The 19,261-nt window shown below is 35.4% G+C and overlaps 3 protein-coding genes across 3 annotated transcripts in view; 2 read left to right on the top strand and 1 right to left on the bottom strand.

The window, feature by feature from the left end:
* The window catches only part of LOC114522346, a 48,444-nt gene extending 34,722 nt beyond the window's left edge, over window positions 1-13,722 (top strand). Inside the window, exons 14-21 of the mRNA XM_028543016.1 lie at window positions 81-398; window positions 586-766; window positions 2,102-2,153; window positions 3,710-3,771; window positions 5,028-5,079; window positions 10,205-10,266; window positions 11,409-12,480; window positions 12,747-13,722. Coding sequence (XP_028398817.1) covers window positions 81-398; window positions 586-766; window positions 2,102-2,153; window positions 3,710-3,771; window positions 5,028-5,079; window positions 10,205-10,266; window positions 11,409-11,816 — 1,135 coding nt within the window. The 3' untranslated portion in view covers window positions 11,817-12,480; window positions 12,747-13,722. The remainder of the gene's footprint in view (window positions 1-80; window positions 399-585; window positions 767-2,101; window positions 2,154-3,709; window positions 3,772-5,027; window positions 5,080-10,204; window positions 10,267-11,408; window positions 12,481-12,746) is intronic.
* A 2,804-nt stretch (window positions 13,723-16,526) lies between these two features.
* On the top strand, window positions 16,527-17,750 carry LOC114522419. The gene is made up of 3 exons (XM_028543093.1): window positions 16,527-16,596; window positions 16,690-16,827; window positions 17,137-17,750. The coding sequence occupies exons 1-3, from the start codon at window positions 16,552-16,554 to the stop codon at window positions 17,266-17,268; spliced, it is 315 nt and encodes a 104-aa protein (XP_028398894.1). The 5' UTR covers window positions 16,527-16,551; the 3' UTR covers window positions 17,269-17,750.
* LOC114522418 (protein arginine N-methyltransferase 2-like) lies at window positions 17,741-19,179 on the bottom strand. The gene has a single exon (XM_028543092.1). It carries the CDS (start codon window positions 19,121-19,123, stop codon window positions 17,813-17,815), a length of 1,311 nt encoding a protein of 436 aa, XP_028398893.1. The 5' UTR covers window positions 19,124-19,179; the 3' UTR covers window positions 17,741-17,812.
* Between the last annotated feature and the right edge of the window lie 82 nt (window positions 19,180-19,261).

Here is a 19,261-nt window from a genome sequence, read left to right as displayed (position 1 = left end):
ATCAGATCTAACCTATAAATTTGCGCAATGTAAGGAGCGATCATGCTACAAATACAATGTCTTTTTGTCTATATTTTCAGTATCCAACCTGTAGTTTCCACGACAAAGCGTGAAAGTTATATTCCGCCCATGTCGATCAGTGGTGCAACGAATATAAACCTTCAACGTTACAATGCAATCGTATTAGCTGTGCATAAAACTGGTTGCAGCCCGGCTACTCTTCATGCTATCCTGGCACCAAGGGAAGCGCTGAAGAATATTAAAGATAAATGGAATGTCACAAACGAATACCGCAAGTTTGAGAAACCGCTGAGATTTAGAGAACCGGTATACTTTTGTGTCCCGTGGTCGAATGACAATCAACTTGATCATCTTCCCTTAGAAAATCATACTTTGAGGTAACGGTATTGCGTTAATTCTGGGGTAAAAACCTCCCAAGCCAAAAACATAGAAATGATTCTTTAGAAAAATGAGTAATTAGCTTTGGAAAAAGAAATCGTCCACCCTATTGTTCAAATTATACGAACTACTAATTCCAGCAAGAAACCTCCGAGATTTTTTAGGATTTCATTTCTTTTCATATAGATTTGATCCAGATCTTGAATTAGAATCAGAACTGCACAATAACACTGAGGAAGGTATTAATCTCAAAGGGAAAGACATGCGTTTCTTACAGAAAGAGTGCCATGATGGAAAGAATCACAGCACTCAAGGAGATTGTCGTGCGGTGGCACCAATCTACACTTCTTCAATTAGTTCAGTTCAGGTACGTTTGTATGCTTTGTCCCTATACCTAACGTGTGGGGTTTAAATAGAGAATAATACAGGGATGCGCGGAAATATGGAATTTATTTCGAGTGTTCAGAATGATATTTCTCAACACCAGAAATAAATTCCATATTTCCAATATTTCCAAGGGCTTCTGCTGAATGAATTCTCATAACTTTGAATTCCCATAATGTTTTCAGAAAACACTACGCCATAAGTATTTGTTTATCCATAAAATCATGAAACAAAATAGATTTTTATCTATTTCCTCCACATTTACATAGTTTAGATATAAGATGCTATACAAATTCTTGAGTTTTTTAGTTGTAACCTTTTTTAATTAATTACACGACTGTTTGTTTCCTTTGCGCGTTAACGAAACGAAAATAGCTTTACTACCATAAATGATTGTATAGCTTTCTTTGACCAGGTCTGGCCAGATGTAGAAAAACTTCTTAACACCCCCTGATTTCGATTTGTCTCCGTTTGATGTAAATTTCAAAAGCCAACGAAATCTTGCAGTCGTCATTTGAACAGCAAAACGGTATCAGGTAACCTGTACCACGCATAGTCACGGCAAAAAATTCAACAAAATAATGAAAAACTTTGCCAAGTTTTCATTATTTTCAGTGCTGTTTTCGAGAAAAAAGCTGAGCGGTAGTTTAGTAAAATTATCGGAGCTAACTTTTATCGTGTTTATTTTATATTTTATTGTGTATTTTAAAAGATTTTCAACAATTTCTTCGGGGCGACGTGCATAATTTAGGTATTTAGTTGCCTACCTTAGGTATATATATATATATATATATATATATATATATATATATATATATATATATATATATATATATATATATATATATATATATATATATATATATATATATATGTACATGATGCAAACACGACGCGTCACAATAACCGCGCGTAATCAATACAGTCGGAGGCTAAATAATACTCATTACACAAGCAGGAAATACACAAACGAGAAACTATTTTGAAAGTATTTTATTGCAGAAAAATTTATTTAAACATCACTAAACAATTTTGGGCGACCTAGGTATCAACAAGCTACGTGATTAGTTGAAAAGCAATAATTTTCACACGTAAAATTATCATAAAAATTTCACATGTGAAATTATTAGTTTTATCAGTGCTCGAAATCTCTATAAGGCGCTACACTTTATATAATAAATTTCCAAAAATTATCCTAAGAAATTGCATTGGTATAGCATAATGCAACTGTTTGTTGATAACTGCATACAGACGGCTTAAGACCTCTCTTATTATTATTTGACACTTTTTAATTATCAATTTGTTCTGATGTTGTCAGGGTGTCGATAGAAATGTTAATGCGACATCACCAACATTTACACAGAGACAAGGCAAGTATTTATGCAAGGTATAATATAGACTTAAACTTACTGCAGTGGGTAGAATCCTAGCCTTCGGAAAAATGGATTTTTTTCGCATTCTAGCAATTTTGGTGTAAAGCCAATTTACACTTTACTCATGCGAATAACCGCTGAAAAGTACGAAATACATAAAAATTTGACTATTTAGACCATGTGCACACGGTAACGTTTTCGGGCGTTTTCATCTTCGTTTTCATGCCAAAACAGTTTCAAACACCATCAATTAGCAATAGAAGTTGAAGCTAATTATTACATATCGAGCATATTTTCCCTTAGATCGTGTGGACAACGCCTCAAAGCAATGAAATAGATAAAAATGATTTTGAAAACGGTCGAAAACAACGCTTGTGTGCACATTGCCTTATTTACCATGTGCACATGTAGAAGAGATCTATTTTGTCCGCGCTAGGATAGGGAAAATTATTTGTTGGCTTTCACCCAAATACGAATAAACTAGAAATACATTCCATGCAAAGTCCCCTCGCCTGAAGCAATCAAACATATATTTCCATCACTGAAATTCTATAAATGCTCGTTTCTGCTGAATGATCGAAGTCGTAAAATAAAATCGTATATCTTGGTACAATTATAAAGTCGACTCTCGAGCTATCAAATTCGACTATAATCATAATTGACCATAACAAAAAAGATGGCAGATGTACATTTTATCAGAATGCATTGCGGTCGGAAATCGTTTAAAAAAGAGAACTGACGTCTTTGAAAGGATAGGCATAAAACAGGGGAAGTTATTTTCTTTGCTGTGTTATAATTTCACGTCATTAGGAGTTTTTCTTGCCATGTTTATTCAGTCGATCATTCTTAATGTCCGCAATGCATTCTGGTAAAATGTACATGCCGCCATCTTTTTCGTTACGGTCAATTTGACGAATAGTTTTAAATACTACAATTTTTAGCGAAATTTCAATTACTTTTTAAACAGATTCACCTTTAAAAATAAATACTTTCCAAATCAAGATCATTTCAACGAAATTGACGAATAAATTCAAAGAGGTGTCATACATTTGTTGATAAATCCACATATTAAACTTACAAAATGCTTTAAAATACAAAATCTACCCATTTATCTGTTCAAAAATACTTTAAAAATGCTTCAAAATCGTAATTTTTTTACCATCCATTGGAATGAAAGTTTTTCTAACCGAAGGCATCTTTTACATTATGTTTTAATTAATTTTACGAGTCAATTCTTCGTATATTTTTAAGACCATCCAAATGAAAAATATTATTTTAAAAAAGTTTTATCATTCAAAATATCAGTTATGCTGGCGTGAACCCAAATTTTAATTTAGCCAATCACACGTTTGTAAACGTTTGCTAGTTACCAGATTTAACTCGTCTTAAACTCACTCATACGCATAACTTACAAAAACGCCCAACGTCTATGACATAATGGCGGACAACTTTCATCTCCGGGCGGAATTAGTACCCTCGCCCGGTGCTTCGCGTCGGCTCGGGGATCAATATATTTGAACTAATGTATTTTTTACTGTAATAATTTATTTTAGATGATGTAGAAAATAAAATTTTATCTACCGTAAACGACACGAAAATAAAATCTCAGAAAGAGGTAAGGAAATAATTAACTTGTAACGATGTTTAACTAATAAACCAATATACTAATAAACTAATAATTAACTAATATACGATGAGTACGATGTCAACTCAAAGAAATATCTTAAATTTTAAAACATTTTAAAATAATCATATCACGTTCTATTTGAATTTCAAAAACTAGTCTTTGTAGCTTTCGTCTGAACAGAATTTGAATACCAACGATAATCCAAACGAAACTACTAAGGCCCGTTTAATTAATTACACGACTGTTTGTTTCCTCTGCGCGTCAACGAAGCGGAAATACGTAGCTTCACTATACCATTAATGACTTTGTAGCTTTCTTTGACCAGGTCTAGCCAGATGTAGAAAAACTTCTTAACACCCCCCTGATTTGGATTTTTCTACGTTTGATGTAAATTTCAAAAGCCAATGAAATCTTGCAGTCGTCATTTAAACAGAAAAAAAACCGGTATCAGGTAACCTGTACCACGCATAGTCAAAGCGAAAAATTCAACAAAATAATGAAAAACTTTGCCAATTTTTCATTATTTTCAGTGCTCTTTTCGAGAAAAAAGCTGAGCGGTAGTTTAGTAAAATTATCGGAGCTAACTTTTATCGTGTTTATTTCATATTTTATTGTGTATTTTAAAGATTTTCAACAATTTCTTCGGGGCGACGTGCATAATTTAGGTATTTAGTTGCCTACCTTAAGGTATATATATATATATATATATATATATATATATATATATATATATATATATATATATATATATAATATAATATATATATATATATATATATATATATATATATATATATGTACATGATGCAAACACGACGCGTCACAATAACCGCGCGTAATCAACACAGTCGGAGGCTAAGTAATACTCATTACACAAGCAGAAAATACACAAACGAGAAACTATTTTGAAAGTATTTTATTGCAGAAAAATTTATTTAAACATCACTACACAATTTTGGGCGACCTAGGTATCAACAAGCTACGTGATTGGTTGAAAAGCAATAATTTTCACACGTAAAATTATCATAAATAATCTCACATGTGAAATTATTAGTTTTATCAGTGCTCGAAATCTCTATAAGGCGCTACACTTTATATTTCATAAATTTCAAAAAATTATCCTAAGAAATTGCATTGGTATAGCATAATTCAACTGTTTGTTGATAACTGCATACAGACGGCTTAAGACCTCTCTTATTATTATTTGACATTTTTTAATTATCAATATATTCTGATGTTGTCAGGGTGTCGATAGAAATGTTAATGCGACATCACCAACATTTACACAGAGACAAGGCAAGTATTTATGCAAGGTATAATATAGACTTAAACTTACTGCAGTGGGTAGAATCCTAGCCTTCGGAAAAATGGATTTTTTCGCATTCTAGCAATTTTGGTGTAAAGCCAATTAATTTTACACTTTACTCATGCGAATAACCGCTGAAAAGTACGAAATACATAAAAATTAGCAATAGAAGTTGAAGCTAATTATTACATATCGAGCATATTTTTCCTTGGATCGTGTGGACAACGCCTCAAAGCAATAAAATAGATAAAAATGATTTTGAAAACGGTCGAAAACAACGCTCGTGAGTGCACATAGCCTTATTTACCATGTGCACATGTAGAATAGATTTATTTTGTCCGCGCTAGGATAGGGAAAATTATTTGTTGGCTTTCACCCAAAAACGAATAAACTAGAAATACATTCCATGCAAAGTCCCCTCACCTGAAGCAATCAAACATATATTTCAATCACTGAAATTCTATAAATGCTCGTTTCTGCTAGCCTCCTCCGCAGGCATCTCTTATGTATTTATATTAGGCATTTATATTTGGCTTGGGTTAGCTGTGTCGGGGAGTGAGAAAAAAATTTTTCCTCGCCTTCCATGACACAGCTAACCCATGCCTAATATATCTAAAATAAATACATAAGAGATGCCTGCGGAGGAGGCTACGTTTCTGCTGAATGAAAAGTTATGTGACGTCAGCGATGGCGGTTGGACGCAGAATTTCAGCGTCCGTTAATTTGTTACTTTTTGTTTACATTTTTGTAACAATAAGTGGATTAACGTATTGGGAATCCAACAACACATCAAGATTAACATATTCTAAGTTTTTGTTGGTGAGCAAATGCTTTGTTTCCGAGGTAAAACAATTCAATTGTAAATTGCGAAGAAAGAAACGAAAACCGTTAACTTTACCACTACGTATGAAACTTTGCTTTGTTTATCGAATTGTGGTTTATGGGTTATTATCGGGTGCGCTGCTAGCGTTATCTGGTGATATAGAAAGCAACCCTGGACCAAACAAAGGTAATCCAGTACCTTTCTCGACAAAAACAAACCAACGGTTATCTTCGTTATGTCGTGATCTACGAGTGGATTAAAGATTATTCTTTGGAACTTAAACAGCATCGCTCCACATGAAGGAAATAACAAACTAGATCAATTAAAACTTTACTTGCTCAATCATGAATACCATATCTTGGGAATAACTGAGTCATGGTTAAGTGTCAGTTTTAAAGATTCAGAGGTGAATCTACCTGGGTACGCAATCGAGCGATTGGATCGAGAGCAAGTCGAACTTCCTTTCAGTAAGCAAGGCGGTGGTGGTATAGCTGTTTATGTCCTCAAAAACATCCCGTTTTGCAGAAGACGTGATTTAGAAACGAAGGATATGGAGTCCCTCTGGATTCAACTTTGTCCCCAACAACGACAACCGCATTTAGTGTGTTTTGCGTGCAGATCTCCACAATATGACACTGCTGCATGGTTGGATAAATTTGAAAGTCAAGTTACAAATGCCTACCTCGAAGGATGCCAAGTAACAATATTGGGTGATTTTAATTTTGACTTGCTACAGGACAGTGCATCTAGTAAAGCCTGGTTAGAATTGAATGAAAACTTTCAACTACATCAAATGGTTAATGAGCCTACTAGAGTAACTGATTCCTCTACTACAATGATTGACCACATTTTCACATCACATCCAGCTAAAACAAGGACAGTTGTAGTACCTAAAGTAGGCCTGAGTGATCACTATCCTACCTGCATTGTGTTCAAAGAAAAATTTGGTATCAAGCACTCTCATACCACCATGAGCTACAGATCTTTTAAAAATTTTGATCACCAGAAGTACCTGTATGACCTACAAAAGTGTCCGTGGGGCCAATTAGACCAGATTACTGACGTAGATGAATGTTTAGAATTGTGGTACAAGATCTTCCTTGAAGTCGTTGACAGACATCTGCCATTGAAGTCAAAAAGAGTAAAATACATTAAACAACCTGATTGGATGAATGAAGAGATCACAGAATGCATGCGTGAAAGGGACAACTGGAAAAGAATTGGGAACATTGATAAGTATAAACTATTGAGGAATAGATGTGTAGCCCTTATACGGAAAGAAAAAATGGTATATTATCAGACATGCATCCAAACTAGTAAGGGAAACTCTTCAAAGCTTTGGAAGTACATCAAAGAATTGGCCCCTGGCAAAGTCAAAACCAGCCCAACTACCTTGAACGACAATGGCAGAAAACTAACCAATACGGATGAAATATGCGAGTCTTTTAACAACTATTTTTCCACCATAGTCAATCAATATCTTCCTTCACCAAATCATAAACCTGACCTTCATAAACTCAAAACGTTTGTTGACAACAAGATACCTGCTGAAACAAAGCTTAAAATACCATTATTATCCTGTGATGATGTGCAAAAGTTGTTGCATGACTTAGATCCACACAAGGCCACTGGTTTGGATGGCATTTATACGAAGATATTAAAGATATCCAGTTCTGTCATCTCGAAACCACTTGCTGGAGTTTTCAACATGAGCATTAAGAGTGGACATTTTCCATCCAAGTGGAAAATAGCTCGGGTTACGCCAGTCCACATAACTGGAAGTCGAGCAGAGAAGGATAATTATAGACCAATCTCTATCTTGTCAACCTTAAGTAAAGTATTAGAACGCCATTTTTACCAATGCATTCTTGGTTATCTCACCTCCAATGATCTCCTCTATTATGCGCAGTCTGGTTTCCGACCTCACCACTCTTGTGAAACCGCTTTGAATAAACTGTTTGATTCTTGGCTATCTAAGATGGAAAATGGTCAATTCAATGGATTGTTGTTTATTGACTTTCGCAAGGCATTTGATATGATCAACATAGATATTCTTACCTCCAAAATGAAATGCTACCACTTTGATGAATCTTTATTGAGCTGGATGACATCATACTTGACAGATAGAAGACAGGTTGTCCAATTAAAAAACAGTTTATCATCCATAGCATCTATCTCCCATGGTGTACCGCAAGGTAGTATCCTTGGTCCACTTCTGTTCATTTTGTTTGTCAATGACCTCCCTCTGCACAGCAGCCAGGATCTCGACCTATATGCCGATGACTCTACCCTCAATTCAGCTGGTTCATCTGTTACCGAGCTAAATGTTAAGTTAACATCTGCCATGGAGAACATCCAACAATGGTGTTTCACGAATGCCATGGTTGTGAACAATAAAAAAACAAAATCAATGATGATTTGTACACGCCAGAGAGCTGCCAAAAACAACACCGACCTTCACATATGCTACAATGGTTTTCAACTGGAAAATGTCACAAGCCAAAAACTCCTTGGACTGGTCATTGATAGCCACTTATCCTGGAAAGCTCATATAGACCAACTGGCCTCACAATTGAGCAGAATCATTGCTCTATTTCGCAGGATAAAGGTCTATCTACCTCATGCATCACTCAAGACTTCTTTTCTACAAAAGCTACTTCCAATCGAGAATCGACTACTGCTGTACCATTTGGGGAAACTCACCACATATCTCTAGAATATATAAACTGCAAAAACTTATCCTTAGATTAATTTATAACCAGTCTAAAATATCTCCATCGAAACCTCTTTTTATCCAGTCTAAAATATTACCAATCAAGTATAGAGTGTTGTTTAAAACAGCAGTATTTGTTCATAAAGCTTTGAATAAACTTAGTCCAGAATATCTCAGTAACATGTTTACACCATTGGCAGCTGTATCACAACGAACTACGAGAAATTCAACCAACATGAACCTCTGGATTCCAAATTTCAAGCTAGCATGTACCAGAAGTGGGCTGCGGTACAATGGGTCAGCTGTCTACAACATGTTGCCAAGGAAAGTCAAGATGGCCAGCACAATCAGATGTTTCAAGCATGAAACATTTAACTTTTTCTTCGAAATGTTTGTCAATAGTAATTCGTAATTTTCCTGTATGTATTTTTGTGGTGTAAAAGCATGTTGTATACATAATATGTCATATGTTTGTAATCGTCCTCTATATAGAAGGCCCAGTGGAAGATTAGCATAGGCTAAACTGGTGTGCATGTACTATATGTATGTACTATATACCTTCTTTAAATAAAGTTTATTATTATTATTATTATTAATGATCGAAGTCGTAAAATAAAATCGTATATCTCGGTACAATTATAAAGTCGACTCTCGAGCTATCAAATTCGACTATAATCATAATTGACCATAACAAAAAAGATGGCAGATGTACATTTTATCAGAATGCATTGCGGTCGGAAATCGTTTAAAAAAGAGAACTGACGTCTTTGAAAGGATAGGCATAAAACAGGGGAAGTTATTTTCTTTGCTGTGTTAAAATTTCACGTCATTAGGAGTTTTTCTTGCCATGTTTATTCAGTCGATCATTCTTAATGTCCGCAATGCATTCTGGTAAAATGTACATGCCGCCATCTTTTTCGTTACGGTCAATTGTGCTACGAATAGTTTTAAATACTACAATTTTTAGCGAAATTTCAATTACTTTTTAAACAGATTCACCTTTAAAAATAAATACTTTCCAAATCAAGATCATTTCAACGAAATTGACGAATAAATTCAAAGAGGTGTCATACATTTGTTGATAAATCCACATATTAAACTTACAAAATGCTTTAAAATACAAAATCTACCCATTTATCTGTTCAAAAATACTTTAAAAATGCTTCAAAATCGTAATTTTTTTACCATCCATTGGAATGAAAGTTTTTCTAACCGAAGGCATCTTTTACATTATGTTTTAATTAATTTTACGAGTCAATTCTTCGTATATTTTTAAGACCATCCAAATGAAAAATATTATTTTAAAAATGTTTTATCATTCAAAATATCAGTTATGCTGGCGTGAACCCAAATTTTAATTTAGCCAATCACACGTTTGTAAACGTTTGCTAGTTACCAGATTTAACTCGTCTTAAACTCACTCATACGCATAACTTACAAAAACGCCCAACGTCCATGACATAATGGCGGACAACTTTCATCTCCGGGCGGAATTAGTACCCTCGCCCGGTGCTTCGCGTCGGTTCGGGGATCAATATATTTGAACTAATGTATTTTTTACTGTAATAATTTATTTTAGATGATGCAGAAAATAAAACTTTATCTACCGTAAACGACGCTGAAATAAAATCTCAGAAAGAGGTAAGGAAATAATTAGCTTGTAACTAAATATACGATGAGTACGATGTCAACTTAAAGAAATATCTTAAATTTTAAAACATTTTAAAATAATCAGATCACGTTATATTTTAATTTCAAAAACTAGTCTTTGTAGCTTTCGTTAGAACAGAATTTGAATACCAACGATTATCCAAACCAAACGAAGGCCCGTTTCAGATGTCAAATTTTTCATGCGCCGAATTGAATGCAAATGAACTTAAACAAAGGCTTTCGGCGCTCATTAACATTAGGTTTGACGCATGAAAAGTTCGACGTCATAAACGGGCCTAAGTAGATGGATGCGTGGATGCTATAAATAAAAGACACTGAATTTGGCATGCGGAATAATCATCGAATTTAGCGTTTGCCGTTTTGGAATAGCGATACTTAACTACAGCATCACATGCAGCATGCGAACTAACAAATTAGCAAAGAATTTCGCGTAGATTACTTAAAATAAACAAACAGCGCAAAATGTAAACATACCGCATAGAATAACAATTATGTCTATTAATTTTACTTACTTTGGTTTGCGCACGCACCAAACTTGGATAGAAAAATAGCGTAGAATATGTAGATTTCTAGAGTTCCAACGTATAAAATGAATAGATATTGATACGCCAATTATTTTAATAAAGGCACAAACGACAGTTGCTTACACGCAAGCAGGTCCAGGTTAAACACTGATTTAAGTTTGCTTCAGTTGGCTATATTTATGCGGAGCGATACCGGAACGTGCAATGGATCCAGAATTGATGTTTGCGCAACAGACATCGCTAGGTTTGGCCATGGGAAACCGCATTGCGCATTTGCTGACTAAACTTACGCATTTTGGTTTAGCGGTTGCGGCTGCGGAAAATAACAACTTAAAGTTGTTTTTGCCAATACAATTTCATAGAAAACATCCGTTGGTTTGTCCCTTCCGTTTCGAAACCAACAGTCTTTTTATAAAACATCTAGATATAAGCTTAGTTCACCTTTTTGAGTGCATAGTTGGACAATACTTTTGATAAAATAAAATCTCATATAATTATATACCAGTCTTATTCTGTGCAGTCCCTTATGATGCAAAATTTAATAACCCAAAAGCTCTAAACTATAATTCGCATCTTTTCTACATCCAGGACATGAAAGATAATCTACATCGTTGCGAACTTTTCGAGGAGGAAATTGAAAAAAAGTTCCTAGAAAAGTTAGGGATAAACAGGGGTAATATACAAAATCCCATCGACGGAGTTACGGCAAAGACACTAGCCGATGCAGGAGCTGTGTCGTCAATTGCCCTTGGGATCGCTGGTGGAGTAACAATAATTTTAGGTATTTCAACATTTGGTGTCACTTCCTTTGCTTTGGCGGCCATGACTGGTGTAACCTTCACTGTGTCAAAAGTTAATAAGAGGTTGAAAAAATCAAATGCCAAGAAATTGAATGAAAAAGTGAAATTATATCTCCATTCTCATTTAAAATGCATCATTTTGGATGTCGCCAAGGAATTGTCTCGTATGTTTGAGTACCAAGTACAAAACGTATAAAACGTCGACCGAATATCAACCAAAAATGCACGGTTGTAAATTTCTGCTGTGAATATTCTGATAACTACAAGAATTCCACAGTTGGTCAATACTTTGGTGAATCTGCCATTGACTCTGAATATACTGAGTGTCGACATGAACTTTCCAATTATCATCCAATACATATTTTAGTCCAATGTCCTAGAATTTTGAATTCGTTTGTTAATAATAATTCGAAAGAGCCTTCTTTGGCGGCCTTTTTAAAAGGAATGTTGGGTCTTCCCGAGCATCACATTGTTCGCTCAGTTTATCGGCAACATTCTCCAGGGAGTGTTCCTAATCTACAAGGGTCAGACCTTACTGGATCAGATTTCAGCCATTCCGATTTTTCAAATTCCTCACTCGAGGATTGCCATATTGCGAAGTGTGTCATGTTGTTTACAAGATTCGTTGGTGCGAAATTGTCTGGTTCAAAATTCGTTGACACATTGATTAGTCACAGTGATCTCTCTAGCGTCCAAGCTGATCGTTGCGAGTGGACGAAGGTGTCGCTACTTTATTCGCGTGTAGATAAGGCAAATCTGGAAAGCGTGGTGCCTAGTATAAGTGGTAATTGTCTAAGTGGGACGAACATCAGCGACGCCATCTATAGGAGAAGTAAAGAAATAAACGGCAACGAAATTAGGTGAGTATATCATTAATAGGAGAAGAAGCTTGATGAGCAAAGAGGCTTCAAATCTAAATAGCTACTTTAATAATAGCAATGCTATATATCGGTTATTCATTTCTAAACAATAATACAGTGCATTTGGTAGCGGTTACGGAGTGGAATGTGGTTTAGGTATTTCGCTTTAGACCACCTACTTTTTCGCAGGTAGCGAGTTAAATCAATCTATAGTCTATCGGCCATGAATAATGCTGTTACCAATTTAAATTTCTGTTATATTACAGCCGCAGTTTAGTAGAACCCACTTAAAGAAGATGTGCCTCATGAACTTAATAAGAAGAAGAACTTAAAGTGAGGAAACAAAAAACTGTGATTGTGCACTGTTTTGATGTTTAAATCATTTGGTGCACATGTCGCCCAAAGTGAAAGTTGGATTTTCTTCCTGGATTTTCTATTGTTACGAGCCGGTCCTTTTAATTACTAATGGCTGCGCTTTTGGTGGCTCAATTCGCTCGCAACAAATATTGTGAAACCGATTACTTTTCAATTATTTATTCTTTAATACTATACTTATAGTGAAACAATCAACGTCTTTATAATCTTTATATAATACAATATATAATACTACTAATATGACTTAGATAGTTCAACTTATCTGAGCACAACTCTCGATATCTTGACAATTCTGTATTCTTTCTATCGTAATGGTTCTCTCTTTTCTTTTTGTTTGTGGTTCTTTTCAGGTTACTTCTTTAATTTCGTTTTTAAACCAATGATGCTATGCAGGTCAAGAGCTCAAGCGTTGTGCTCTGACTTTTATATGGTTTGCTAGGAGAAGGGACTATAGAACTATGACATATTTACCCTACGCAATACAGCGTGACTAAGCAAGTAAGAGCGTGATGAAGCGAGTAAACAACAACAATGGTTAGCCCCAAACAAAGCTATGTCGGTTACGTTGTTGGTTTGCGGGACAAGGTTCTCTGCAACTATTTCCTTACTCGTGCATGTATGGTTAACTAAGTTCACTAAGGTTCATTGAATATTGTAATAGATATAATTTACATTTTGTATGATGTACATGACGTGGCAATGCCGCATCCAAAGCATATATTATCACATAGACATCTTATATCGTTAGTCGTAGTTGTAAAACGAGGGTGCAAGGATTCATGTACAAGGATGTAAAAAGTTTTTACGGATTAGCAAGTACTTTAGTTTAGTAAGTTAGTAGTTTGTAATAAAGTTTTTAGAAACGAGCGTTTATATACTCGGTAATGCAGTAATAACGAAAAGAAGCAAGTAACAACGCTAATGGATCCATTACAAATATATGATACTATAATTACACGATATTACGGATCATGTAACACCTTTTCTTGAACTCGAAAGTTTTCTTTCATGATTTTAAAATTAATTTTATGCATGCTTTCGATGTTTGATAAGTGATAAATTAGAGGAATAATTTCACCATTATTTCGCAAGGTTTAAGTGTCCTTCGGGATGCTCTTCTTGATACCTCCAAAACTTCTGAACTTCTGTTTTATATCGTATTCTCACCATGAAAATGCTGCTTGTTGAGTTGTGAACTGTGACATAGCCATGCTGCTGAAGGTAACTTATTTGAAGCGATTATCACAAAAAAACCTTCGAAGGAATAACGCAATAAACTTTAGAACCCTTGAGAATTGATTTCGATTTTTTTCCGTGCTGTATGCATACAACCATACGTGCATACGTTTTTTGCACAAGGCAGTTTGTAGGGGCTATTAGAAATCTTTTTCTGCAAATGAAAAATCTTAAACAATTTTAATGTTATTTTAGCCTGAGGATATTAAAGTATGGTGGTTTGCTGAAAGTTTTTAAGTGTTAAGTACTTTAAGGTGTGTACAATATTGTATCTACTGCTTTCCTTGAAACATGCACCTACATCAAAATAAAAAAATCACCACGTTAACGTTTGCTGGGGAGATGCCTTGGGAACGAGGTTACCATCTTGGATCTTATTGTAAAAAGCCGATTTGTGTAATTTATGTCGCATCCTATTTTGAGCTATTGCTTTTTAAAAGGGCCTATATTTTCGACCACCTCTTGTGTATTTGATTCCAAAATAATTATACGTTTTCAATATATTTAATTATACGTTAATCAATAATATAATAGCTAATTTTCTAATAGATTACATGTTAATTAGTGGAATTATATTAGTCCATCAAGTCAGTATTTTGTTCAAAATAATCACAATAAAATTTCAACGAATTAATTGTTTTGAGAGCAAGGGAATCGATAACTGAAAATGCTAGATAGATTAGTCAATTTTAGACAAAATCAAGAAAAGCATCTTGATTTTCAGTTAGTCCATGGCGAGCGGATTAATTGCTTGCCGATGCATGAGAGCAGGAACCCAAGAATAAACGATACTGGAGAGTGGAATCTATAAACTCGATACGATGATGTTTGCGGTCATTAGTGAAGTAATATTTGAACAACGAGAGCGAGTGTTTCACCGGGATATCCAAACACGAGGAAACAATGCGTGAATGTCTCGGTGGGACACGAGCTCGAGTTGTTTAAATATCTTCTCAAATGAATTCAAATGTGACGCTTGGTTGAGTAATGTTCAAAAAGCATATAAGATGGTATTATAAGCATATAAGATGGCATACAAGCGAGAAGACTACATCAAAAAGCATCTTAAAGCATATAAGATGGCATACAAGCGAGAAGACTACATCAGTCGCAACTAATGAGAGAATATTGCAGAATTTTCCAACGGATGTCGGCGGGCGAGTTGATTTAGAGCATTCTGTGTTCAACGAGTGTATTAAATATAACGTTTAATTTTTTGTGAATAAGATGTAATTGTCTTTTGAAAAATAAAGGATTTGTGTGTTGCGTTTTGTGTACAGGGGTGTGTTTGTTTAATTTGTTTAGGAAAGATTACAAAGTTTGCATATATATTTAAGAAATGTGATGAAAATCACTAGTGGTTTTCATCACATTTCTTAATTATATATGCGGATAAATGCATTGTACAGTTATTAGCGAGGTGTTTCATCGAGATATCCAGATGCAATCTCGTGATTAAATGCGTGTTTGTAATTGGTTTATTTGCTCATAAATTATTCATGAATTTGAGAATTATAGTGTATAACATAGTGCTTTGATTTCAGGACAGGATGCCCCGAAAAAAGTCTCCTTCGAAATCAATAACTTGTTAGTTGTTACTATGTTGAACATATGGGTGCAAGGCAAAAAAAATGGCAAAAATAAATGCTGAAAAGTCTGAAAAGCAAATTCAGTTTATACTGTAAATGTAATCTAGAAAATATCTGGATATGGTTTTAGGTTTTCATTTTTGTTATTGTTATGAAATGCGTGCCACACTACCAGTACGAATACTTGGCATTTCTTGTTTGCTTTTGAATCCAAATTAATGCCGTATAATAAATTACCTTCGCTTGCCTCTTCTTCACCGAGCTTTCTGACCGCGTTTTAATGAGACCGCGTCCTGGAGTACGTGAAAAACTTGGATCTTATTTTCTTCTATGGTCGGGTCTGTAGGAAATTACCTCGGCCCAAGATTTTTTGCCCTCGGTGAGAGTTTGTGGGTACGTGTTATAAGCCACAGTTAGAGAATAGCTACCTTCACTCGGCCAATCAGCTTCCGGTATTTAATAACTCCATATATAGTCATTAATGAATGCAATTTATCGTAAAGGTAGGAATTCTCTAAGACGGTCATCTAATTCTCGGGACTCTATATCCCATAGAGCACATGTGATCATGCTCTAGCCATTCCACCAAAGGGCGGGGGTGGAGCTAAAGTCCCCGAATATTTTAGATAAGGGGGCTAAGACCCCTGAGTATTTTAGAAAGAGCGCTGGCATTAATATATTTTAAAGATCCCTAATGGCGACAGAATTCGTGCCCGCGATAATTCTCTTTTGCATTTTCCGCCGCCACTGCATTTCACTATTGCATTTCACTGACCCTTACTTACATAATACATATTGCTTACTGCAGCAGGTGCAGCAGGTAATATCCTCTGGGAATCACGTGTCACGTGACAGAGAAGACATCTTAAATATGGCCGATCAGTGGAGGCTAACAACACCAGATTTATTGAGTCAAGTAAGGTTTTTATAGACATGATCGCTCGTTCTTTTCCCCTTTTCTAAGGAGGTTTACTAATTTTATTCCTTTACCACAATTCCACTTGTGTAGCTCGCGACTCTTGCGTTTTTAAACGGCGGAGAAGAAGGCAAAAACCTGTATCAAAGCTATCTTGTCGGGCGCACAGGTTATGAATTCTACCAAAGACTAAAAGATAATACGCCTCGCAGCGAGGCTGATATCCTTCGGGTGAGTTAAATAAGCACTGAATTTCTTAGTACTAAAAGTTATCGCGCTAGACTGATTAAGATAAATTTTAAAAAGACGTATTGACACAATATATAAACATCAGTTATCGACATTAGGTCATTAGCGACATCAGCATATATTCGGGTTATTATAGTATAGAATCGATAAAGCAATAGCAATTATTGAATATTATTATATTTGAGACCTACTACATTTCTTATTGATTTGGTGGCTGGATTCTTTATTCAACACTTAACTTCCATTCTTTATTTAAAATATTGTCTCACTGTGTTCTGAACATATCTTTAGGAAGAAACAATCAAAAATGTTGCGGAATATGTAAAGAAGAATCCCAAAGCATCAGAAACACAGCTACGAAACGAATTGACAAAGCAAATAAAAACATTTGCTGAAAAAGTAGCTGCGTTGGAAAAAAAATGAAAATTCTGATGTTACAATGGAACATTGATTTCAATATAAATTATTGCTGTAAATATAAAGTTCTAATTGAGAAGCTTAGTGTGGGGTTCCAAAGAAATGAATCTCCATTTTAAGAAACATGTTACTTTCCAATCTTTATAGTTATTAAGTGGGAAACAATGTGCTAGAACTGTGTTCAGTAAATCTTGTAATCGAATGTTTATAACAATTTTAAAACTTAGCATTCATGTATGCTTCATTCAAAGTGATATATGTGCAGTATTTTTGCACACATTGCTGCTATTATTTTACTAATCACTCCAGTAAGTATGTGGCTGTTTTTTCAATGTATCTAAAAAATGTGTAATAATTGCTAATATACATGTAGTCAGATTGTTTTGTAGTTAATAAGGTGCATTTATAAATCTGCTTGTAAATCATCATTGCAAAATTGACTGTGAAATTCCTCACATGAAAAGTGTATTAAAATTCATCTGTAGATATTTTCTTGTTGATTTATTTACATTATTTACATTAGTTTGTCTTTTTGCCTATCCGCATTAATTTATCTCCATAGTTTAAATTCTTTGCAAATATGCATTCCTTCAACTGATTCTCCAGAAAGGTTAAACTCAAACCAAATGCTCATGTGTCTTCTAAAATCCTCATTTCTGATCACTTTTACTGTACCTTCAATATCAGCACCCTCTTCAACCTCTAAAGGTTCGTCAAGCATAAATATGGCATTTTTCCAGTGGGTTTTTGGTGCATCTGGACTGGTTGAAAGCACAACTGGTTGGGGAGTATCATTTACATTGGTATCATTTGGTGGTGAATGAAATTCCACATCAAACCAGGAACCAAATCCATGAAACACACCTGCTTTCTCGACCCTAAATTTGATGTTGCAAGACCACAACTCAAGTTTAGGTACTGCTAGGTTTTTCATATCAAGTAGAACAATTGACTGTCCCTTACACAGATAATTACAAGGTTCTAAATCATAGTCTATTGTGGGTCGTTTAAAAAAATCTTCAACTGCTTTCGCCTTCAATGTTGAAAAGCTGAAACCATATTGTTGCTTCCACACCCCAATTTTTTGCTTGTATAATTCTGGCACAGAGCATGGAAACAGGAATAGTTGTGCGTATGTGGGCCACATCACACCTCCTGGTGAAAGCCAGTTATCCCGAGCAAATATCACAGAATCTATCATGTACTCAAACAGTAAAAACGTTCCCATCCATTCAGATATTATGATGTCCACTGTTTCCGGTAGTGAAACTGTTTCTATTCTACCCTTTATAACAGTTACTTTATCCTCCAAGTTATTTTCTTGCAGAACCCCTGGCAAATGGTCTGCTAGGCTGCTAGCCTCGACTGCATACACGTGCCTCGCTTGGCCCTCACGTGCACAGAACATGCTCAAAATTCCACTACCACAACCGACGTCCAACACCGTCTTCCCACGGACAAAATCCACGTTGCAAACGACAGCTCTTCGGTAGGCTTCTGTCCTGGCGACATCCCCAAGCATTTCTAGATGCAAGCGCATATGGCAATAGCTTTCGAAGTATTCCTCATCTTGCCATTTCTCCATCTCTTCGACCCTAGCAGGATGTTCCACATGATTCGCCGGAACATATCCCAAACTTCCTTCGATATTGGCCCACAGCCAGTCTTGGTTAACCCTCTCCACGACCAGGATGTTTTCACCGCGGCTAAAACTGAGCTGCTTTTCGTCTGCCGCGTTGTAGTCGCTTATCGCGACCAAGCGCTCAAAATTTTTTGACAAATCGGATTCCTCTTTCGCCGATTCGTAAGCGTTTTTCTGACCATTAGGATACTTTTCTGATTCATTCGATGAATTTTCCATTCAACTTACCCTTGTATTCGTAAACAGGATCTTCTAAACGATTTACAACCATGAACCATGCATGGTTAGGTTAATAATAACAAACTGCAGGAGGAATACCCCCCACAAGAACTGAATAATAACACCCCCCTGGATGAG

This window comes from Dendronephthya gigantea, unplaced genomic scaffold (assembly GCF_004324835.1).
Source record: "Dendronephthya gigantea isolate DGI-Jeju-01 unplaced genomic scaffold, DenGig_1.0 000022F, whole genome shotgun sequence".
Lineage (NCBI taxonomy): Eukaryota > Metazoa > Cnidaria > Anthozoa > Malacalcyonacea > Nephtheidae > Dendronephthya > Dendronephthya gigantea.
This window is presented reverse-complemented; position numbering and strand designations above follow the sequence as displayed.

Coding starts and splice junctions, on each gene's coding strand:
- LOC114522419 (XM_028543093.1), top strand. CDS start 16,552: ATGGCCGATCAGTGGAGGCTAACAACACCAGATTTATTGAGTCAA. Junction 16,597..16,689: donor CACCAGATTTATTGAGTCAA/GTAAGGTTTTTA, acceptor CCACTTGTGTAG/CTCGCGACTCTTGCGTTTTT. Junction 16,828..17,136: donor GCGAGGCTGATATCCTTCGG/GTGAGTTAAATA, acceptor ACATATCTTTAG/GAAGAAACAATCAAAAATGT.
- LOC114522418 (XM_028543092.1), bottom strand. CDS start 19,123: ATGGAAAATTCATCGAATGAATCAGAAAAGTATCCTAATGGTCAGAAA.